Source organism: Leopardus geoffroyi, chromosome C3 (assembly GCF_018350155.1).
Source record: "Leopardus geoffroyi isolate Oge1 chromosome C3, O.geoffroyi_Oge1_pat1.0, whole genome shotgun sequence".
Taxonomy (NCBI): domain Eukaryota; kingdom Metazoa; phylum Chordata; class Mammalia; order Carnivora; family Felidae; genus Leopardus; species Leopardus geoffroyi.
This window is the reverse complement of record NC_059338.1, coordinates 56,926,706-56,951,648: the sequence shown is the minus strand read 5'-3', so window position 1 is coordinate 56,951,648 and position 24,943 is coordinate 56,926,706. Positions and strand designations below refer to the sequence as shown.

General features: G+C 35.4%; 1 protein-coding gene across 2 annotated transcripts in view; it reads right to left on the bottom strand.

The window, feature by feature from the left end:
* Window positions 1–24,943, bottom strand: part of KIFAP3 (kinesin associated protein 3) — a 174,113-nt gene that overhangs the window by 140,197 nt on the left and 8,973 nt on the right. The window contains exons 1-5 of one of the 2 annotated variants that reach the window (XM_045452968.1): window positions 21,252–21,520; window positions 7,957–8,088; window positions 5,008–5,162; window positions 2,913–2,968; window positions 2,223–2,364 (exon numbers count right to left, since the gene is read on the bottom strand). In XM_045452968.1, coding sequence (XP_045308924.1) covers window positions 2,223–2,364; window positions 2,913–2,968; window positions 5,008–5,162; window positions 7,957–8,088; window positions 21,252–21,283 — 517 coding nt within the window. In that variant the 5' untranslated portion in view covers window positions 21,284–21,520. Of the gene's footprint in view, window positions 1–2,222; window positions 2,365–2,912; window positions 2,969–5,007; window positions 5,163–7,956; window positions 8,089–21,251; window positions 21,521–24,943 lie in introns of those variants that run through there. The other variant, XM_045452967.1, reaches the window with a different exon arrangement.

The following is a 24,943-nucleotide window of genomic DNA, read 5'->3' as shown; positions in this document are numbered from 1 at the left end:
ACTAAAAATATCCATTTTACATAAAAGAAGGCAATAATAGAGGGTTAATGGAATAAAAATGATAAAAGATGCAGAAAACAAAGTGTTAGATGACAATCCCACTTTATGAGTAATTACATTAATGGTAAATAGACTAAACTCTCCTATCAAAACGCAGAGATTGGCAGAATGGATTAAAAAAGGGCGTGATCCAACTATATACTTTGTACAATACAAACATTTTAGAGTCAAAGACACAAATAGAGTGAAAGTAAACAGATAGAAATGGATATGTTACCAAAAAAAAAGAGACAATAGACTGGCAGAAACCATTTCCAAGTACATAAAAGAGAAAGAACATAAATGATATATATAAATTTACGTACTAAATTATATATAAAAAGGATATGTACATTTATATATAAATATACGTACAGTCGCATACACATACACACAAATACTTAAGACAGGAATACAAAATTCACAGGGTGGAAATTCCAAAAGTCTAATGATAGCAAATTCATTAGAAATCAGGCAAATGCAACTTAAAACAAAGAGAGCTTGTTTATTACCATAATACAATGGCAAAAATTTTAAAGTTTGATGGCTTTCATATTCTGTTGATCTGGGGATACAGCAGCACAACCATTTTGGAAGGCAGTTTGGCAATACCCTTTAAAACATTATCATCTGTTTTTATGTATGACCTTTGTTTCTGTCCACATACCCTAAAGAACCCCATACTGTGTATATAGAAGATATGTACAAAGATGTTCACTGAAGCAATATTCCCTACTGAAAAATCTGGAAACAATCTAATGACTAATCAACAGAGGAATGGCTAAAACTTATAGAAAGCTTCATAAAAACAACAATCATAGTTAAAAAATTAATTACATTATAATGTATCTATATGCATGTAATCTCAAAATATTACTATATGGAGAAAAAATTACCAAGAAATAAGTACGATATTATTAATATAAAATTCTTACAAAATAATACTCTATATTTTAATATAGGAAAAAATCCTATACATATATATATGTAAAAGTATGAAAAAGATCTAGAAGAATGAATGCACTCCAAACTCAGATAATAATGACCAAATTACTAATATTCTAATTCTTTATAAAGAATATACTAATATATGAGTTGTATAATTTTGAAAATACTTAAAATGTACACATTTTCTACTTGGAATATTGGTAATGTTCTAGGACTTTCTGGACAGTTCTTTTGTATATATTTTCCAAGCTATCAAGTACTGGTGTGTACTGTGCAGCCTCCATAAAAGGAGTATGACGACAAACAAAAAGGTACTCTTCCTCATGTGACAGAAATCAGTTAATAATGACATCTTCTATATTTTAATTTTGGCAAAAGTAAAGTCAGAAAACCACACTTTTAAAATAATTCTAGGGGCGCCTGTCTGGCTCAGTTGGTTAAGCATCTGACTCCTGGTTTCTGCTCAGGTCATGATCCCATGGTTCGTGAGATCGAGCCCTGCATTGAGCTCTGTACTGTCAGTGCAGAGCCTGCTTGGGATTCTCTCTCCTTCTCTCTCTGCCCCTACCCTCCTTGCACTCACTCTCTCAAAATTAATAAATAAAATTTATCTCTGTCTGTCCCTCCCTTGCTTGCATTCGCACTTGCTCTCTCAAAACAAATAAACTTTAAAATAAAGTAAAATAAAATAAAATAAAATAAAATAAAATAAAATAAAATAAAATAAAATAAAATAATTCTATTGGGGTATTACTGAGAAAAAAGGTTTTAAGAGCATTATCTCTTTTTTTTTTAATTACCTAGCACATCTAATGAAAGGAGAGGATCAAAATTTAATCTAAATGAAGGTACAGAGATTAATATATTTTTTGCTGTGCTACTGAAAGAAAACTAATATTGGAACCCTAATTTAGTAACAGTATATACGTATGTGTGCAAATGACAAAGTTGATATTGTATCCTAACTGAAAGAATAAAAATCTTCCAGAATAGAAGACACAGTACCATTAGTGCTTTATATTTGTTGTTTAGATTAAATGAATTTTTCAGATAATATTTAATGTTATGCTCTCAAAAATTAAATAATTTTCAGAAGAAAGATGGTAATAAAGGTCTAGGAAATAAATGCATTCCTAAGTTCGGTAAAATTTTAGCTTTGTCCTCTATTATAATAAGTTTCAAAAACATATTATGCAACAATTTTTCTATTTTTAATATTTATAGATATAAATCACCATTCAATAGTAGTTCTTCCAAGTTATCAGGATTTCGAGCAAGTTGCAAGATCAAAGCAGAACCCCGAACTTTATCAGGAATATCTTCATATAGTAACTCAATGTATTCATCCATGTCATTGATGTTAGCCACTTCATCAATCTGAAAGAAAGGAAGAGGAAGTCCTCCTAAAGAACAATGATGTCCCTCAAAGCTACTGCCAAGGAATGATACTGTGTGGTCAACATATTGCCCTTTTAATGACAGACAAGTTTTCAAAGGACTCATAGTAGCCAGGAGGAAATTAGACCTTTGGGTGTTAGGACTCCAATACAAAAGTAGTTACAAACCACATGAAAATAGGATGTACATAAACGCTAAACTTGGGTCTATTAATATAAAGCATCCTAAATGTAATGCAAAATAATTTGTGTCTACTATAATAGGTTAAATAGTATTTCAAAACACACTGGATATGTTTAAATATAAGAATATTTAAAACATTTCAAAACTTATCAAAATAAATTATATCTGAAAAATATGCCACTAACTTTTGACTATATAAAACACTCATTATCTACCTTTTCTAGGTGCTTCTAAGTTCAATAAACTTTCTACATCTACTTAATGTTAGTACATGAATCATTGATGGGAAAAGGCAACAACCTTACAATCAATCAGTTCTCTATTAGATCAGAATTAGGTCTTACCTCCATTCCTTCAAAAGGAGGTGGATCTTTAGGCTTGCTCGATTTTTCTTTTTTTTCTGTAAAAAGATTTTTTATTTTTAAATGAGAAGAACTAGGTGTTTAGAGTTTCTGGGTAATTTTTATATTTAGTAGCTGAGTTTATAGCTAACCTGGGGATCTTACAACTGACTAGTTTATGAAATAGTCTTTTTCCAATAAATAAAAAAATTTTTAAATGTTCATCTATAATCTGTTATAATGAGATATCAAGGAGAGTATATATGAATAAAATCTAGAAATAATCCCAAAGTTATGTTATGCAGCAATTTTAATTCCTCCTAGGTTAACTTTTTGGGAGGTAAATAGCCAGACTTGCCAACAAGAAGCAAAAGAGTCCCCTCCTGATTCACATTTAAGGTGGGAATAGGGAAATCAATAAAGCAAAGATACATTAATGAGTTGAATATTAGAAAAAACAAAATGAAAAAAATCACTTACAGTAATGAATTACATAAATAAGTATTACTGTTTTGTTTCAATCACTTCTGGGGGGCAATGTATCTAGTTTTGAAATAGTGAATTCCAAGTAAAAAAAGTTAAAAAGAAAAATGGAAATTTTTTTAGTAAGTACGTATTTAACATGGTAACAACATTTCTTACATCTCCAAACATTAGTATCTATATACACAGACTGATTCAAATGGATTTATCCATGTATGTTGACATGAAAATTTCCTCATATTCATCTAATTTCTGGGGAAGAAGGTGAGATGACTGATCTACCTTGAAAACTCGCAAGACTTTATTAAGATATTAATATAAATGCATTTGGAATTATATTAATTAGGCATTAGGAAAGATCAATTTTCACTATATTGTACTCAAACTAAGTACATACACACCTTACAAGAGTATGGGATTTACTTTGCTCACTTTGAACTTATTAAACTTATTGAAGAAGTTCTCTCTCATCATTTACAGGGATCTTAATAGGAATAGTCTATCATGAAACATTTAATAAAAGTGTTTCTTGATAAAATTTTCCTTATAGCACTAATTATTAATAATTAATAATTATACATTGAGTGCCAGTTATGTAGCTGGATACAAGTTCAAACTGCTTATTTTTGCTTTTAAATAAATACATTCACAATCAATTCATTCAGAAATATATATGATCATATAATATATGTTAGATAATATATTCAGGATTAACTAATAAGAGTGATATTAGAAAAAAGGCATTTTATTTGCTGTGGTTGGAGAGAAAAGACTGAGTAATTCAAAAAAAGTCAAAACAAATTTTCTCTCATTTTTTTCTACTTAGTATAATTGAAACATAAGCATTTATAAAGTTTTTCAAAGGTACCATATTTTAGAACTCACCAATGATGAAAGAAAGAAATGTAAACCTAATCAATACCATGAAGTGGAATAACTAACCATTCAATAATCTGAGATGACTTTCCATCAAAATGTGTTTTTATTCCGTTTCATATTTGGTTTAGATTATTTGATGATATTTTCTAAAAATAATCAATTCCTTAGCTCTAATATTTTAATGACTTGGTTCCTTATGAAGAAATTGAAGGTAGAAGAATGGCAACAATGCAGACAATAAGGAATAAAAAAGTAATATTTTCTTAAGAAAGATTCATATAACTTGTATCTTTAGGATAGTCTAAAGCATATGACATTTTAACATTTAAATACTTAGTAATCTATTCAAATTATAAATTGTCAATAAGAAATTTAGAAAATATAAATCTGGTTGGGTTAGAGAAAATAGGTTTTTTTTGCCCCAAATTCTCTCCTTTTATTATTCTAGAATATGACAGACATTTGAGTTCGTTCCTTATTTCAGCACAGATGTACACATACAAACATACACACATGCCACAGTATGAAATAGAAACAGATCATTTTTTGTGGAAGCATCTAATACAGAGCCTGGCACGGAGAAAACTAATAGGTTTATTCTTTCATTCGTTTACTTATGCACAGCACTGGCAAAACAAAACAAAACAATAACAACAAAAAACACCACCAAATATCAAAAGCACGAACTATAGAAACAGCTCTGGTTATACATTAAAAAGTGAGGAATCCTACTTACCTTTTCCTGGCAATGAATCACGGCGATTCTGTAGATAGTACAATAGCTGTTCTACCTCATTTAGTTTTGAGGGATGGATAAGTTTACATTCTTCAACCACCTTCCGGGCCAGGGAAGTTATATCCGTGTTGGCATTGAGACTCTTAAGACGAATGCTGTGAGCACATCAGAAATTTTCCAACTCAGGTATTATAAAAGTAAGTGATAAGTTAAACAATACTTCTTATAAATAGTTCACAAAGCACTGAAAGGTACCTGACATAGACTCTTTTAGTAAAATATAATAAAGTATTAGATACGATTAGGCTTAGAAAAATGCAAAGAAATGACTTCTTTGAACTGAACAAATGAGATAACAAAAAGAACATAAAATCTGTATCTGACTCTTCTAGGGAGGACAGCATATTCAGAAATCTTGTTTTAAAATAATCTTTCTAGGGGGCGCATGTGTGGCTCAGTTGGTTAAGTATCCGACTCTTGATTTTCTCTTAGGTCATGATCTCACGGTTGGTGTGCACTGGCAGTGCAGCACCTGGTTGGGATTCTCTCTCTCTCTCCCTCTCTCTGTGCCCTGCCTTACTCACTTTCTCTCTCTTTCTCAAAAGTAAACTTCAAACAAATACGTGTTAAAGAACTAAGAACTAAATCTTTTGCCTGAAATGTGGATATCTGAGGTTCTAAAAGCAAAGACTGATCTGCTAGCTTTTCTTTGGAAGTCAAATTAATAAGATCTCAAGGGGTGCCTGGGTGGCTCAGTCAGTTAAGCGTCTGACTTCAGCTCAGGTCATGATCTCAACACAGTTCATGTGTTCAAGCCCCACAATGGGCTCTGTGCTGACAGCTAGGAGCCTGGAGCTTGCTTCGGATTCTGTGTCTCCCTGTCTCTCCGCCTCTCCCCTGTTGATGCTCTGTCTCTCTCTCAAAAATAAGTAAGCATTGGGGTGCCTGGGTGGCTCAGTCGGTTGAGCGTCCGACTTCGGCTCAGGTCACGATTTCGCGGCCCGTGAGTTCGAGCCCCGCGTCGGGCTCTGGGCTGACAGCTTGGAGCTTGGAGCCTGTTTCGGATTCTGTGTCTCCCTCTCTCTCTGCCCCTCCCCCATTCGTGCTCTGTCTCTCTCTGTCTCAAAAATAAATAAACATTAAAAAAAATAATAATAAGTAAGCATTAAAAAAAATTTTTTTTAATCAATAAACATAAAAAAAAAGATCTAAAGAGATTTTCACATGCTCCCAAAATGTATAAAACTCAGGCAGTAATCACAACACATTAATGGAAGAGAGAACGTGTAAGAGGACACGTAAGTACGTATGTGTGCATATATGTATTTTTCTTCAATTTAGTGAATTATCCAAAGACTTAGTTCTTTTAATTTTTTTTTTAATGTTTATTTATTTGAGGCAGGGGGAGGGTGTGGAGGGGTGGGCAGAGAGAGAAGGAGACACAGAATCCGAAGCAGGCTCAGGCTCCGAGCTGCCAGCACAGAGCCCCATGCGGGGTTCAAACCCACGAACCGCGAGATCATGACCTAAGCCAAAGTCAGACACTCAGCTGACTGAGACACCCAGGTGCCCCAAGGACTTAGTTATTTCAATGAATTGTATGTGTAATTTAGTTTCCTAACACAAAAAAAGAAGACAGATTAGGGATCTTACTAAGATACTAGGCAGCTTGTCTTTTCGGGGTGCTATACGCCAAAGTTTCTCAATTACAGCGCTATTAAAATTTGAAGCCAAACCATTCTTTGACCTTGTGCATTTTAGGATGTTTAGCAGCACCCTGGCCTCTATCCACTAGATTGTCAATAGGATCCCTCCAGTTACAACCCCCAAAATTGTTTCCAGGCATTACCAAATGTTCTCTGGGGGAAAAACATCACAACCAGTTGAGAACCACTGCTATATATTTAAAATACAGTGCTTTGGGAGCGCCTGTGTGGCTCAGAAAGTTGAGTGTCCAACTTTGGCTCAGGTGAGGGTCTGGCAGTTTGTGAGTGCAAGCCCCATGTCGGGCTCTGTGCTAACAGCTCAGAGCCTGGAGCCTACTTCAGATTGTGAGTCTCCCTCTGCCCCTCCCCACTCACACTCTCTCAAAAAAAAAAAAAAAAAAAAAAAAAAAATTAAAAAAAAATTAAATACAGTACTTTTCAGGGTGCTATATCACCAAAACATACTAACACTCTTTTAAACTAGTTAAAATCTTCTTAGCTCCCAAATCAACTTTTTTTTTTTTTTTTTTTTTTTTTTTTACGGAAGGAGAAGATTGGGAGAGAACACTAGGCCATCTCCGACCTTCTCTACTTCCACAATACTATGAAAGGAGGGCAAGACAATCACCAGCACAACTATAGAATAATGAAAAAGGCCAGTTCCCAAGGGGCTCCTGAAAGTATTATAAAAGTAGGAAGGAGAGTGTAGGATGTCAAGAGATGTAATCCCAATTCACTGAGTCACAAAATTGAGTCATTACATTACCAACATCTTTCACAGGGCTAGACTTTGAAGGGATGAATTCAAAGTACATGCCCCACTTGGGAATTCTGGAACGCATACTATCTTCTACAACTCCAGGGAAAAAAGAATAATACAGAGAGGATCCCCTGAAACAGAAATTTCTTAAATTAAGCTAAAAAGTCTCATATAAACCTCTTTTATTTCTGATTTCACAAGTTGTAGTAGTTTATACTCTATTATATGCATTCACTAAATGGGATAAATTAGAAATGATATTTTTCAGCAACTTTCCACTATGCTTAGGTAAACATGATCTTCTCTGGAATAAATATACTCTGTATTTATAGTTTAATATGGTCTCTGCTTCACTAAGATGAAGTATGCCTAGAAGAAGGCAGAACCATTTGTAATCTATGCTGATTTAAATAACGTCAGATTTCTACACAGCTTATATAAAATTCACCACTTTCAAACTATGCACCAATGAAGAAAACTTACATCTTTTGGCATTCCTTTCGTTCTCCCAACATGGGATCACCCATCTCTCCAAGAATAGTAGCTTCCACTTCATATTGAACAATGAGTGCTTTTTCTGATGGATGTACATCAATATTTCCTCCTTTAACTTTCCTATAATATAAAATAAAAACAGACATAGGTAGATTAAAAACTCACAAAATGTCTATGCTTTTTATCTAGTTTTTAGTTCTAAAGGCATGTGGGTCAGATTAACATACGCATTTAAATTAGATTTACTTTTGACTTAGACCAAAAAATAACTCTTTTTCTCCAACTCTGTAAACTCTGTACTATACATTTTTCTTGATCTTGCGGAAAGTACCTTAATAAATAGCTATACCTGGGAAAAAATACATTTACACAAAGAATCATGCTTATATAAAATTTGCAAGTGAATACAACAAGATGTTTTGGAGAAGAGACCTCAAACAAAAATCAGTAATTCAAAAATAAAGATAGCTGCTCCCAAATTTGTATTAAAAAAAAAAACAACTGCCTAACAATTAGCCCATTAACTGGCTCACAGAATGACACGAAACTTTCTAAACCACAATATTTATTATCTATCACTTTACATAAATATATATACTGCAGCATTAGTACCTAATCTTCAAAACACACTCAAATTACATAACAAAAAAACATTAAGAGGTTATGTTTTACAGTCCTGCATCTTCAAATTATAATGTCATTAGTAGTTTCCATAGAATGTTTCTATATACCTCATCCCCCAAGCTTCTAAAGTTATACAATGAATCTTTAGTTATAGTAAACCAATGACAAATTAATCACTACTTGTCACTTGGCCACATTAGAAGGTGATAAAACAAGTGATATTAGAAGAGATTAAGCAACGAGAACAAGAAAAATTTCTCACTATAGTCAAAGTTGGCTAGTAGGATATTTTAGCCTGATGAGAAGGAACAGAAATATGACAATATCTTAAATTAAAATTCCAATGATTAGACACTCAATGCTCTTTCTTTAGTTAGAAATTAATGCCCTATTATGCATATTCTCAATGTAAGTTTTAAAATGATCTTTTCATCAGAATTATTTATGAAATATGGAATCTGTACTGGGACCATGACTAAAAGTCAAGTATAGAGATAGGGTAGGAAATCAAATACAATGCTGGAGTCTAGGTAGGTCAGCAACTACACTGACAGTAAGATGTACAGAACAAGCTTGTGAGGGATTAAAGCAGCTAGAAACCAGGCAGGCTGGTAAAAATAATTAGGAAATTAGATACACACACATATATTAAACAGGATGGCATACACTCCAAAAGGCAGGATAAATGGGTACAAGCTGAGGCTAGCAATCAAAAACTAAAGGAATCACAGGAATCAAAAGAACTAAGAAGAGTTAAAAAAAAAAATGAAAGAAAGAAAAAAGAAAAAAAAGTTGTACTATAGCAATCACTACAGAAAGCATCTTAATTATAGAACAAACTAGTTCCGTGCTTCCTCTTAAGATGGAGAGCAATCCCAGTTGTGAATTTCCTATACAGAAGGGGGTAACCACTGTATCCAATTCAATGAAGACAATTATAAGGATAAAACACAAATGCAATCCTAAGAGTAGTCTCCTACCACCACTTGCACAGCCGGTCTTCTATAGGTAAAGAAAAGTGTAATTGTCTTCTGGTCTGATATCATGCATTTCTCAAAGAAATCAAATTGATCAAAGAATCTCACCACTCCGTTCTTGTTTTTGTTTTTGTTTGCTTTTTTGTGTGCATGTGTGTTTTTTAAAAGTATGTTCATTAAATTTTTTAATAGCTTCTTTATCACTAAAGCAAGTTATGTTTTTATAGGAAAAGTAGAACACATAAATTGCAAAGAAAAAAATAAACTCAAAAACCTGGAAGAAACCAATTGTTACAATTTTAGCACATATACATTCAGGTATTTTTTTAATTCATGTATAAATAATAGAGTGGCAGCTCTAGAAGTTCTTTATAGGAGAGGCTTAATTAATGGTAGCAATTTGGTAGGGTTGAAACTACACTGAATAGCACTTTACATAAGGGTAATACAAGTTATTAACTGCTTATATAACCTGGGGGCTGATGGAAATTATGGATAAACCCCTTGCTTGTTCTCCTTGGCATTGTGGCTGAATATATAAGAAACGTATATTAAAACGAATCCCTCATTATACTGTTTAGTAACACATTTAAAACTTACTATGGGTGCCTGGGTGGCTGAGTTGGTTAAGCATCTGACTCTGGATTTGGGCTCAGGTCCTGATCTCACAGTTCATAAGACTGAGCCCCACCTCAGGCTCTGCAATGACAGCATGGAATCTGCTTGGGATTCTGTCTCTGTCTCCCTCTCTGCCCCTCCCCCACTCTAATGCATGCATTCGCACTCCCTCTATCAAAATAAATAAATATTAAAAAAAGAAGAAAACCTGTACAAAGAATAAAGTCACCAAGAAAAAAAGAGAGAGGACTCAAATAAAGTCATAAACAAAAGAACAAACATTTACAACTGATCACACAGAAATACAAAGGATCACAAGAAACTTAGCAATTAATTATACACCAACAAATGTAACAACATAGAAGAAATGGGTAAAATCCTAAAAACAATCTGCAAAGATCAAATCATAAAAAAACAGAAAATATGAACAGACCAATTCCTAGTACGCCACTGAATCAGTAATCAAAAATGTCCCAATAAACAAAAGTCTACACTCAACTGCTTCACTGGTTAATGCTACCAAATATTCAAAGAATTAATGACAATCATTCTCAAACTCTTCCAAAAAACAGAACAGGAGGGAATACTTACAAACTCATTTTATGAGGTCAGCATTACCTTTACACCAAAACCAGACAAGAACACCAAAAAAAAAAAAAAAAAAAAAAAAAAAAAAAATTACAGGCTAATACCCAAAAGGAACACAGATGCAAAAATCTTCACAAAATACTAGCAAACCAACTCAAGTTTACATTAAAAGCGTCACACATCATGATCAAGTGGGATTTATTTGAGGGATGCAAGGATGGTTCAATAAATGGAAATCAATCAATACACTACATTAACAAAATGAAGTATAAAAGTCATACGATTATCTCAACAGATGCATAAAACATTTGACAATGTTCAATATCCATTTATGATAAAAACTGCCAACAAAGTGAATATACAGGGAATGTACCACAACACAATAAAGGCCATATATAATAAATACACAGCTAACATCATACTCAACAGTGAAAAACTAAAAGCTTTTCCTCAAAGACCAGGAACAAGGCAAGGATGCCCACTCTTACCACTTCTATTCAACACAGTATTAGAAGCCCTAGCCAGAGTAATTTGTCAAGAAAAAGAAATAACAGGCATCCAAATCAGAAAGCAAGAAGTAAAACTGCCACTATTTGTGGATGACATGATATTATTATAGAGAAAACTCTAAAGACCCCACACACAAAAAAACTGGAGCTAATAAACTGAAGAAAGTTGCAGGTTAAAAAAAACCAACATTAAAAATCAGTTGCATTTCCATACACTAATAATGAACTATCTTAAGAGAAATTAAGAAAATATTCCCATTTACAATTACATCAAAAAGAATAAAATATCTAGAAATAAATTTAACCAAGAAGGTCTTTAACCAAGACCTATACCCTGAAAACTATAAGATATTGATGAAACAAAGTGAACACAAATAAATGAAAAGATAGTCCAAGTTTATAGACTGAAAGAATTAATACCGATAAAATGTCCATATCACCCAAAGCAATCTACAAATTCAAGGCAACCCCTATCAAAATCCCAATGGCCTTTTTTCACAGAAATTGAACAAACAATCCTATAATTTGTATGGAGCCACAAAAGACCCTGAACAGTCAGAGCAATCTTGAGAAAGAAGAACAAAGCTAGAGGCCTCACATTTTCTGGTTTCAAAATATATTACAAAGTTACAGTAATCAAAACAGTATGGTATTTGCATAAAAAAAGACACATATATCAACAGAATACATAGCCCAGAAATAAACTGACACATATATGGCCAATTAATTCACAACAAAGGAGCCAAGAATACACAATAGGGAAGGACAGTCTCTTCAATAAATGGAATTTAGAAAACTGGACAGCTACATGAAAAAGAATGAAACTGGACCATTATCTTACACTATATACAAAAATTAATTCAAAATGGATTAAGAGTTGAACATAAGACCTAAAACTATAAAACTCCTAGAAGAAAATAAGGACAGTAAGCTTCCCACCATAGATCTTGGCAAGTTTTTTTTGACACCAAAAGCAAAGGCAGTAAAAACAAAAATAAATAAGTGGGCCTAAGTCGAACTAAATATCTTCTTCCCAGCAAAAGAAAAAAAAATAAAAATACAACTTATTAAGTGGGAGAATATATTTGCAATAATATGCCTGAGAATGGGTTAATACCTAAAATATACAAAGACATCACAGAGCTCAATAGAAAAAAAGAAAAAGAAAAAAAGAAAGAAAAAGGAAAAAATGCCAATCTGGTTAAAAAATCAGTAGAGGACGTGAATAGGCATTTTTTTCTAAGAAGACATACAGATGGCCAACAGGTACATGAAAAGATGCTCAATATCTCTACTCATAAACAAAATGCAAATCAAAACCACAATAAGGTATCACCTCATACCTGTTAAAATGGCTATTATCAAAAAGACAAGAAATAGGCAGTGTTGGCAAGAATGTGGAGAAAAGGGAACCCTACTACACTGTTGATGGGAATATAAATTAATGCAGCCACTATGGAAAATCGTATAGAGGTTTTTCAAAAAACTGAACACAGACCTACCATATGATCCAGCAAACCCATTTCTGAGTGTTTATCCAAAGGAACTAATTCTAAGAGATATATAGTACACACCCCCATGTTCACTGCAGTATTATTTATAACAGCCAATACAAAGAAGCAACCCAAGTGTCCATCATAAAGAAAATGTGGTGTATGTACGTGTATATGTGTAAAATCTTGCCATTTGTGACAACATGGATAGACCTTGAGAGCATTATGCTATACGAAATAAGTCAGAGAGAGACAGACAAATTCTTTATGATCTCATTTGTATGTGGAATCTAAGAACAAAACAAACCCAAACTCACAGATACACAGAACATATTGGTAGTTGCCAAAGGCAGGGGGTGGCAGCTGGGAAAACAGGTGAAGGTGGTCAAAGGCACAAATTTCCAGTGATAAAATAAATAAGTCCTGGGCACCTGGGTGACTCAGTCAGTTAAGCATCCAACCACTGATTTCAGCTCAGGTCATGATCTCATCACATCATGCTAAGCATGGAGACTGCTTAAGATTTTCTTTCTCAGGGGCGCCTGGGTGGCTCAGTCGGTTAAGTGTACGACTCAGGTCACGATCTCGCGGTCTGTGAGTTCGAGCCCCGCGTCGGGCTCTGGGCTGATGGCTAGGAGCCTGGAGCCTACTTCCGGTTCTGTGTCTCCCTCTCTCTCTGCCCCTCCCCCGTTCATGCTCTGTCTCTCTCTGTCTCAAAAATAAATAAACGTTAAAAAAAAATTAAAAAAAAAAAAAAGATTCTCTTTCTCTCCTCCTCTGCCCTTCTCCCCCATTTCTGAACTCTCTCAAGATAAGGCCCGGGGATATAACGTACAGCATGATGACAATAGTTAATAACAAGGTATTGTACACTTGAAAATTGCTAATAGACTAAATCTTAAAAGTTCTCATCACAAGGAAAAAAAAAACATTATTACTATGTGGTAATGGGCGTTAACTAGACTTATTGTGGTGATCATTTCACAAGTGTATTGTGATATGCACCTGAAACTAATATAATGTTATGTCTATTACAGCTCAATAAAAGATTTCAAATCAATAACTTGATTTTACACCTTAAGGAACCAGAAAAAGAATAAACTAAACCACATGCTTATAGAAGGTAGGAAATCATAAAGACAGAGAGATTAAACAAATAGAGAATACATATGCAAAATAAAAAAAATCAAAAGTTGCTTCTTTGAAAAATTCACAAAATTGGCAAACCTTTAGTTAAGAAAAAAAGAGAGAAGAGTGAAATTACTACAATTGGAAATTAAAATGGGATACTATTGACCTTACAGAGATAAAAAGAATACTATAAACTATTGTAAGCCAACAAATTAGATAATCTAGATGAAATGGACAAATTCCTAGAAATAAACAAACAACATAAAGTCAAAAGAAAGAGAAATTCTGAATAGACCTATATAGTAAATAAAGAAATTCAATCAGTCATCAAAAACTTCCAAACAAAGAGAAGTCCAGGATCAGATGACTTCACTGGTGATATCTACCACAGATCCAAAGAAAAATTAACACCAATCCTTCTTAAATGCCTCTGAAAAACAGACCTCATTCTATGAGGTCAGCATTACTCTGTTACCGAAGTGAGACAAACACACCACAAAAATAGAATATCTCTTATAAATATCTTATATAAAGAGATGGAAATCAATATCCTTCATGAATATAGATGCAAAAGTCCTCAAAATACTAACAAACACTATGCAGCAGCATATTAAAAGATTACAAGCCAAGACCAAGTAGGTTCTATTCTAGGAATGCAAAGAAGTTATACATATGAAAAACAATATAATACACCACATTAATAAAATGAAGGAAAAATGTACATGATTATTCCAATTGATGCAGAAAAAGCATTTGACAAAACCTAACACCCTTTCAAATAAAAGCATTCAATAAATTAGGAATACAAGAAAAGGGCATATATGAAAAACCTACAGCTAATAATATACTCAATAGTAAAAGAATAAAAGCTTTCCTTTAAGAATAGGAATAAGATAAGTATGCCTACTTTCATCCACTTTTTTTTTAAGTTTATTTATTTATTTTGAGAGTGAAAGAGAGCATAAGCAGTGAAGGGGCACAGAGAGAGGGACAGAGAATCCCAAGCAGGCTCTGTACATGGGGCTTGATCTCACGAACCGGGAGATCATGACCTGAGCCAAAATCAAGAGTCCGACACTCAACTGATTGAACCACCCAGGCGCCCTGCTGTCATCCATTTCTATTCAACATACTACTGGAAGTTCAAGCCAGAGCATTGACATATAGAAAAGAAATAAAAGCATCCATACTGGAAAAGAAGTAATACTGTATCTGTAGATGACATGACCTCATATGTTGAGAACTGCTAATCACAGTAAATTCAGCAAATTTGCAGATCACACTACAAACACACAAAAAAATCAGTTGCATTTCTATATACTAGTAATGAAAATGCCAAAAAGGAAGTTAAAAAAACAATTCCACTTACAATCAAAAGGAATAAAATACTAACAAATTTAAGCAGAGAGGTGTAGCACTTAGTGAAACTACAAAACATTGCTGAAAGAAATTAATAAGAATTAAATGGACAGATATCCCTTGTTCACAGATTGATAACTTAATAGTGTTAGATGGCAATACTTCCCAAAGTGATCTACAGATTTAATACAATCCCTATCGAAATCCCAAAAGCCTCTTTTAGGGATCCTAAAATTCATATGGAAACACAAGGGACCCTGAGTAGCCAAAACAATCCCAAAAAAGAACAAAGGTGTAAGACATACTTTCCAATTTCAAAATACACTACAAAGCTACAATAATCAAAACAGTGCAGTAGTAGCATAAAAACATACAGATCAATGGAGGAGAATGGAGTCCAGAAATAAACCCCTACATCTACCATAAATGGATTTTCAACAAAGGCAGCAAGACCTTTCACTGGGGATAGAATGATCTCTTTAACAAATGGTGCCAGGACAACTGGATATCCACATGTAAAAGAATGAAATTGGACCCTTACTTTATATCACACTATTAACTCAAGATGGATTGAAAACAAATTTGAGAGCTGAAACTACAAAACCCTTAGAAAATATAGAGGCAAATATTCATGACTTTGGATTTGGCAATGTTTTTTTAAAATTAATTTTTAAATTTTAATTCCAGTATAGCTAACATACAGTGTTATATTAGTTTCAGGTGTGTGATATAGTGATTCAATAATTCTATACATTACTCAGCACTCTTCTATAAGTATACTCTTTAATTCCCATTACCTATTTCACCTACCTCCCCTCTGGTAACCATCAGTTTGTTCTCTATATTTAAGTGTTTTTCTCAATTTGTTTCTTTTCCTTTGTCATTTGTTTTGTTTCTTAAATTCCACATATGAGAGAAATCATATTGTATTTGTCTTTCTCTGACTGACTTATTTCACTTAGCATTATACTCTCTAGATCCATTAGTGATGTTGCAAATGGCAAGATTTTATTCTTTATGGTGGAATATTTTATTATAGATATACCTATATAATAATATTCTATATATATACACACACATATGCAATATATCTAAATACATATACCGCCTCTCCTTTATTCATTCATCTGTCAGTGGACACTGGGGCTGCTTCTATAATTTGGCTATTATAAATAATGTCGTAATAAACATAGGGTGCATCTATCCCTTTGAATTAGTGTTTTTGTATTTTTTGGATGAACACCTAATAGTGCAATTACTGGATCTTGGGGGTAGTTCTATTCCTAACTTTTTGAGGGACCTCATACTGTCTTCCACAGTGGCTAAACCAGTTTGCATTCCCAACAAAAGTGCACAAGGGTTGCTTTTTTTCCACATCCTCACCAACACCTGTTGTTTCCTGTGATTTTGATTTCAGCCATTCTAAAAGGTGTGAGATGGTATCTTATTGTGGTTTTGATTTGCATTTCCCTGATGATGAGTGATGAGCATCTTTTCATGTGTCTGTTGCCCATTTGTATATCTTCTTTGGAGAAATGTCTGTTCATGTCTTCTTTATATATTTTGGATACTAACCCTTTATCGGATATGTTGTTTGTAATTATGTTCTGCCATTCAGTAGGCTGTCTTTAAGCTTTGTTGATTGTTTGCTTTGCTATGCTTTTTATTTTGCTACATGCAAAAGAATGAAACTGGACCACTCTCTGACACCATACACAAATGTAAATTCAAAATGGACTAAGGACTTAAATGTGAGATATGAAACCATAAAAATCCTAGAGTTAATTACGTGGTATAAAGGGTCCAATTTCATTCTTTTATGTGTAGATATCCAGTAATTTCTCTAACATCAGCCTTAGCAACATCTTTCTAGATGTCTCCTGAGGCAAGGGAAAGAAAGAAAAAATAAACTATTAGGCGATGGTTTCCAAAATAATGGTAGCAAAAGCAAGTAAAGAAAAAATTAAACTGGACTCCATCAAAATTAAAAACTTTTGCATAAGGAAGGACACTATAATGATAATGCAAAAACAATCACAGAGTGCGGCAAAATATTTGTAAATCATTTATCTGGTAAGAGTCTAGTACCTAGAATGTATAAAGAACTCATTTCCCCAAAGAAGATAAAGGCCAAGAAGCATATGAAAAGATACTCGATGTCACTAGTAACTAAGGAAATGCAAATAAAACCACAGATAGTACTTCACATCCACTGAATGGCCAGAATGTGAATGAATGAATGAATAAATAAATAAATAAATAAATAAATAAATAACAACTGTTGGTGATGTCGAAAATTGGAACTCTCATACACTGCTGATGGGAATGTAAATGGTGCAGCCACTCTGAAAAAGTTTGGTGGTTCTTCAATAAGTTAAACACACAATTAGTACGTGACCCAGAAACAACTGGGTACATACCAGAGAGTGAAAAAAGGTATTCAAAGTAAAACTAGTACAGGAATGTTCAAAGTAGTTTTACTCACAGTAGCCAATAGGTGGAAACAATCTAAATGTCTATCAATAGATGAATGAATAATCTACATGTGCTATATCCACACAATGAACTACCATTCAGCTATTAAATGGAATGAATTGCCGCTGAATGCTAAAATGTGGATGAATGTTGAAAACATACTGTATAAAAAAAGGGCTTTCGGGACACCTGGGTGGCTCAGTCGGTTGGGCGTCTGACTTCGGCTCAGGTCATGATCTCACAGTTCGTGAGTTCAAGCCCCATGTCGGGCTCCATGCTGCCGGCTCAGAGCCTGGAGCCTGCTCCAGATTCTGTGTTTCTCTCACTCTGCCCCCTCCCTGCTCATGCTCTGTCTCTCTCCCTCTCAGAAATAAACATTAAAAAAAAAAAAAAAAAAAAGAGCTTTACATGAAGGCCATCCACTGATTTTGCTTATGTACTTCTAGCACTCACCATAAATACAGTAGTTACTTCTGGTTATATATTAATTAAAGTCTGTATTCCTCACTACGTTATAGGCACATAAAGGCAGAGAAAGTATATGTCATTCATCCAATACTTTTTATCACTTGACTAAGTGACTTTTACATGGTAGAATTTCAAATAACTATTGAAGGAATGAATAAATGTCATTTACTCTTAAAATCCTTCAATGGTTCTCCACTGCTTTTACAAATCTCCACTCTTTACTATGGTTTATAAGTCCAGTATGATTTGGCCCATTTTTCTTTGTAACCTCATTTTTACTTCATTTAATAACTATTTAGTGAGTACTTCTGATCCAGGAGTTGTGCTGCGTGCTGAGGATACAATGAGAAGTAAGATATATAGTTCCTTAGCCTTCTGAAGCTTACAGACCAGCAGGAAAGACAAACAATAATAATATGGTAATAAGAGTAAGTAAAGACAAGGTATTAGGTATCATGAGAACCTAGCAGGTATATCTGACCTGGATTGTGGACTGCGGGATGAAAAAAGGGCAGCTCAGGAAAGGCTTTCTGGAAAAAGTGACATTTAAGCAAAAACAGGAAAAATGAAGAGCGAGCTGGGTGAAGAATGGGGCAAGTTCCAGACAACAGGAAGGGCATTTGGAAACTTACACCAAAACACAGGAATCTAAAAGAAGTTATTTCTGTAAGGCTCAAGTATGAAATTACTGGGGGTGGGAGGGAGGCAGAGAGAGAGCTGAAAAGGTAGGTGCTCTAACTCTAAAAGCAATGGAGGGGTGCTTGGCTTGCTCAGTGGGAAGAGCACATGACTCTTGATCTCAGTGTCATGAGTTCGAGGCCCACGTTGAGAATAGAGATTATTTAAATAAACTTTCAAAAAAGTAAAAAGCAATGGAAAGCCATCAGAGGGTTTTAAGAGGAAGCAAAAAAATCACAAATAATTGTCTATTTTTGTGTATATCTGATCGAGGACATAAAATTTGTCTATTTAATCATTTCTCCAGTGACCAGAACTATGCTAGGCATATACCAGGTATTTTGTAAGTCTTCATTAAGTTTTACTGAATCAAAACAAAAAATCAAACTGTATTTGATTCTATAATCTACTACACATTTAAAGAAAGACTAGAAATTCCCCATGAAACCATGGAAATCGACTAATTAAAATTAGACTGAATCAATGAGAATGAAACTATGTTGCTGTACTGTTAGAAACAAAATGTGAAGGTAAAAATATTACAAAAAGGAATACATAAATGTAATCATTATCAAAGAACCAATAATTAAAATGGAAGGTTCTGCCAGACATCATAAACCATCAGGCCTGTATGATTGTACGTTAGCTGCATATTTCTAATCTGAATGCAGGCAACGCCACCTTTTAATTTACTTATATTGTCAAAATTAGGCGGAACTGAAAAGTGTATATTTCAACCTTTGCAAGTTCTAATCTTATTTTACTTCAAGCATTATAGTGACTTGTTTGGTTTTATTTTTTGAACTTTAGATAACACGGCTTTTAAAAGAATAGATTGGGAATTATGCCTAAGGGTCCATACAGGTACAAGAATCTAATAAAAACTATATTTTGGCACAGTGTATTACACGAAAACAAACTGCTGGTATAATAGTAGCTCTTCACCTAGAACAATCTTGAATCTGAAGTTGAAAGAGAAAGAATTTACTATTTTCTTCTGTCACGAAATTTTCAATCAAGGTATTTTACAAGATCAATGTAGGCAAAATTCAGTGAGGAAATAAATACTGACTATATACTAGTTATGATTACATATTACTACAAAAATTTACTGATAAAGTCTTGTTATTTGACAGTTTCAGATATATTCATATACAATGAGAAAGGCAGGCAATATATGCCTCAGTCCTGCAAAGACCGTGCAGTCGGTTGTAGGATTTTACAATTGTTTGAATCCCTTTTAAGAATTGATTAAAGTTTAGAAGATCTTCCTGTGATGATTAAGGCCATCCCAGGCCAGGATAAATATATACAGTAAAAGCATATTATGACTTGAAATATCGCCACCACATTACATGGCATGTTTTATCTTTTAAAAGTATTTTCATATTTGGTCCACATATTTCTCATAAGGTAATATTTGCCCCATATTTAAATAAGGAAACTGTGTCCAAAAATAATAATAATAATAATAATAATAATAATAATACATGTGACTCCCCCTGTGTATTTTACCCTGTCACTAACAGTGACTTAACTAATGGAGAAAAAATGGAGAGTCCTACTTAAGATCGTTTTCTATTGGATCACTGCTAACTCTTGGTCCAATGACAGGTATCCTTTTTCATCAGGGATGACCTTATCTTTGACAGGAGTCAAATAAATAATCCCCAAAGATACAATTTTCTTTAAAGAGTAATTGATACTACAGATATTGTTAAACTAAAGAAATTACGGCTTGCTGCAGGACAAGCTCCTGAACAAACCTCTTGATAATTATGAATCTCCTACAAAAAGTATACTATATACATGGCAGTCAAATGGATGAAATGATTGAGGAAAGCAGAAACAGGCTGGAAGGAACCATCTCAGCCCAGCCTCCCATAAAGTAAAAGCCACTTCTCTCTTCTTCATCGCTTCAAAACCCGATGGCAGTGAAGCCCAAACAGAAGACAGAGAGCAGAGGCACCAGAAGACTTCATTCTCAGGCTCCCAAGGGATTTATTCTACTAGGGAAAAATGGGGAGTCCAAGTCGGGGTGGGGGGTCAGGAAGACGCGGTTTACACAGCCCTTCGCCCCTCTCCCGAGACGGATGTGGCAAGGAAACCATCTGCAATGCTGTCAGGGTCCCGCCGAGCCAGGTAAGAGGCTGGGGAGCCTCGCACCCCCGAAGGGCCCTTTCCTCTTTTCCCCAGTGCTCCTTTTCCCTTTCCTTTCCGTGACTCCCCTCCGCTTTACCCCCAGCTTCCACATCTAAGATCCTAGCTTTGCCCACTGTCACCTCAAAGCCAACCCAAGGACCTCTAAGAATATCTTCAGGGCCTCGCAAGGAAGGTGGGACCGAGCCTCGGGGAGTGGTCACCTTTTGAGGTATCTGGCGTCCTCCCCTTGCATGGCGGCGGCGACGGTGGCGTGGGGAGGATGGGGGTATCTGAGAAAGCCGGCGGAGCTATTTCCGGGGACGGTGGCCCAAGTATCCCCACACCCAAAGGCGATGACAGTCCCGAGGCCTGCAAGGCGGGGCGGCGGTGGCGGCGCTGCGGTTACCACGGTGAGGCCGCCGGCTCCTCCCACAGCTCCTAGGCCCCAAAACACTGGAGGGACCCAGACCCGCCCAGAGCCGCCTCCGCCAGCCCCGCCTCAAGGCGCATGCGTCCGCTCCGGCGCGCCCGTGTGCGCAGGCTCAGTATGAGGCGCTGGCCCCCGGGACTAATCTGACGCACCCAGGAGTAGAGCGTGAAGGTTTCTGCGGCAGATTTCTGCGGGTGTGGTTCAGGAATGGCTCCCTGATCATCGCCCCCTTGAGGATGGAAATTGGAAGAGTCATCCCAGTAGGCCTACTCGAAATTTCAGGTCCTAGCTTCAAACAAGAGAAAGGGAATCCATTAACCTTTTCATTAGTGAATGCAATAGAGCAGCTCAGCCCCCCGCTGATAACCTGTAAAGTGAGGTTTGCGTTTGGAGGCATTGTGGAAAAGGAAGTGCACTGATTGCACTGAGAAGCTCTATAATTTGTGGAGATGAGCTGACCTTCATATAAAATGAATACAATTAATATTACCTTTGATTCATTGCAAATCTGTGACTTCCACTTTGGTATTCTGAATCTAGAATGCACCACCCCCCCACCACGCGGCCCAACAAACACACACAGGCAAAAGAGCTCCTGAAATGCCAGCTTCTGCTCTAATTATCCAAAGGTACTTTCGGAATTGTTTGCCCTGAGGCAGGCACCTGTTGGCAATGCAGGCCACAGGGAAGAAGAGCTGTTTTTGAACCTTAGCAAGTAAATGTCCCCTGCTTTCAGTTCTATGCCCATAGGCTCAGCTATCACATCTATGCAAATGACTTACGTTCATTTATTCAGTAAATATTAAGGGTCAGCTTTGTGCCAAACACCAAACCAGGGTCTAGGGTTACAAAGAAGCCACCAGCACTTCCTTTCCTCACCTGTGATCTTGTCACTTACTCTCTTCTAGTTCTGTATTTTCTATCACCTTGGGCCATGTCTACACAGTTGTTTCGTTGCTTTTCTCAAATGCAGTTAGTTGATACAGTACAGTGCATAGAATGTTAAATATAAGGACACAGTCCATACCCGCCAAGAGACATTATTTTTATTTGTCTACACATTCACACCAGCTACACTATTTCTGCCAGTGTTGTAGTCATTCTCTTAGTCTTCCAGAGAAGAATACTTGGAGATAATTTTGACATCCTCCTCTGGATCATGTGCTCTTATTTAACTATTACAAAATTCTATCCTTTCTTTCTTCAAGATACTCCTGCAATCCAGCTTTTCTTCTCCATTCTCACTTCCATTCATCTATCTACTTAATACCCAGAACTGCACTTCTTTTCTAACAGGGCTTCCTATCTTCTGGTTTATTTCCTAAATATTCATTCTGGAAAATGATATGAAATTTTACAAATCATCATTTATGTCTAGATTACCTTAAAACCCTCACAATACCCAAAATTGCCAGATCACAATAGCCATTAAAATGCATGGATAATATAACAAGCATTCTTGCAACGTAAGCTTCTTGAGAGCAAAGATGATTTTTGCTGTGTTAACCTCTGTATCCTTAGAACAGCACCTGGCCCATAGTTGGCAATATATAAATAGTTAGAGCTGGAAAAAAAAAAATGCATATCGGAGCTTGGAAAAACAACAAGAATCTAAACAAAATGCCCAGAGGACAGAAAGGAAGATAGAGCTGAAAATAAGATAAACCGAAACTGGGACTGAACTAGGAAGCTATTAGTCTGTAACAGGAAAAGTATAAGATGAGCCCGAGCATTTTATGCTTGCAGGTAAAGAAATACTCAAAGACTGGGGCGCCTGGGTGGCTCAGTGGTTAAGCGTCCGACTTCAGCTCAGGTCACGATCTCGCGGTTCGTGAGTTCGAGCCCCGCGTCGGGCTCTGGGCTGATGGCTCAGAGCCTGGAGGCTGCTTCCAATTCTGTGTCTCCCTCTCTCTCTGCCCTTCCCCCGTTCATGCTCTGTCTCTCTCTGTCCCAAAAATAAATAAACGTTAAAAAAAAAAAATTAAAAAAAAAAAAAAAAAAGAAATACTCAAAGACTAATGGGATTGTGTCCAAAAGACACTGGTCAACTTTGAGGTAATTTATACCAAAAGGAATAATAACTGTGGTTGATTTAACACATTAATAAGAATCCAGGCGTCTATGATATTATGCAACGATTGACAGAAAAACAGAAAAACAAAATTTCATTTTCATTGAAGGCAACAACTACCTCAAATCCTTACTCTGAAAATTGGTAATTAAAGGGAAGAATTAAGCATTTGATTCACTTCTTCCCTAATCCAGAAAAAAAAAAAAACCCACCTATAATTTACCTCCCCTTGGTAGGCAAAATCTCTTTATATAAAATGCCACTAGTAACAGAGAACAATAATTGTAAATGGTTACTATTTTGCAAGCCCCAACAAATGGTGGATTCACCTATACCTCATTGATTTGTTACAAAATGATTTGAAATGTGGCAAAGTTTCACCCCACAGTTTACCTGATAATTCCAAAGGGGACAAAAATGTTACTTTACATGGAGAGATCTGTCAGCATCATAAACAAATAAGCAGATAGCATCATTAATAGTGGCAGTACCTGATAGTATATGCAATAAAAACACAATAAATCATCCATTAAGTATTCTTGCCAAAAATTAACCTTAATCTAACCAAACTGTTAGATCTCATATCCAGTAATAAATAATGAATATGATCCTGAAAAACAGAGAATATACTTAATTGGATATCAAGATATATTACAAGAAAATAATAATGACAAGCATAGGAATAGAACCCCAGGGGAACGAAACAGAGAACCAGACTTATGCATATATGTAAATTTTAAGTATGAAACAAGTCAATTCTCAGATCATTATGGAAAAAATGTATTGTCAATAAATAATTTCGAAACAATTTGTTATGTACATATAACAAATTAAATTGGATGTCTACCTCATACCACATGCAAAAACTGATTCCACATTAAGGGCACTGGCGGGGGTGGGGGGGGTTCAGTCGGTTCTTTAAGCATCTGACTTCGGCTTACGTCATGATCTCACAACTCATGAGTTTGAGCCCCACATTGGGCTCTGTGCTCTCCTCACAAAGCCTGCTTCGGATTCTCTGTCTGCCTCGCTCTCTGCCGGTCACGTGCACTCTCTCTCAAAAATAAACATTAAAAAACGAATTCCAGGGGCGCCTGGGTGGCGCAGTCGGTTAAGCGTCCGACTTCAGCCAGGTCACGATCTCGCGGTCTGTGAGTTCGAGCCCCGCGTCAGGCTCTGGGCTGATGGCTCAGAGCCTGGAGTCTGTTTCCGATTCTGTGTCTCCCTCTCTCTCTCCCCCTCCCCTGTTCATGCTCTGTCTCTCTCTGTCCCCAAAAAAATAAATAAACGTTGAAAAAAAAAATTAAAAAAAAAAAAAAAAAAAACGAATTCCACATCCAATAAACCCTTAAATGTAAAAATCAAAACTTTAAAAACATTCAGAAGCAAATGTAAATTATTTTTTGACCTTC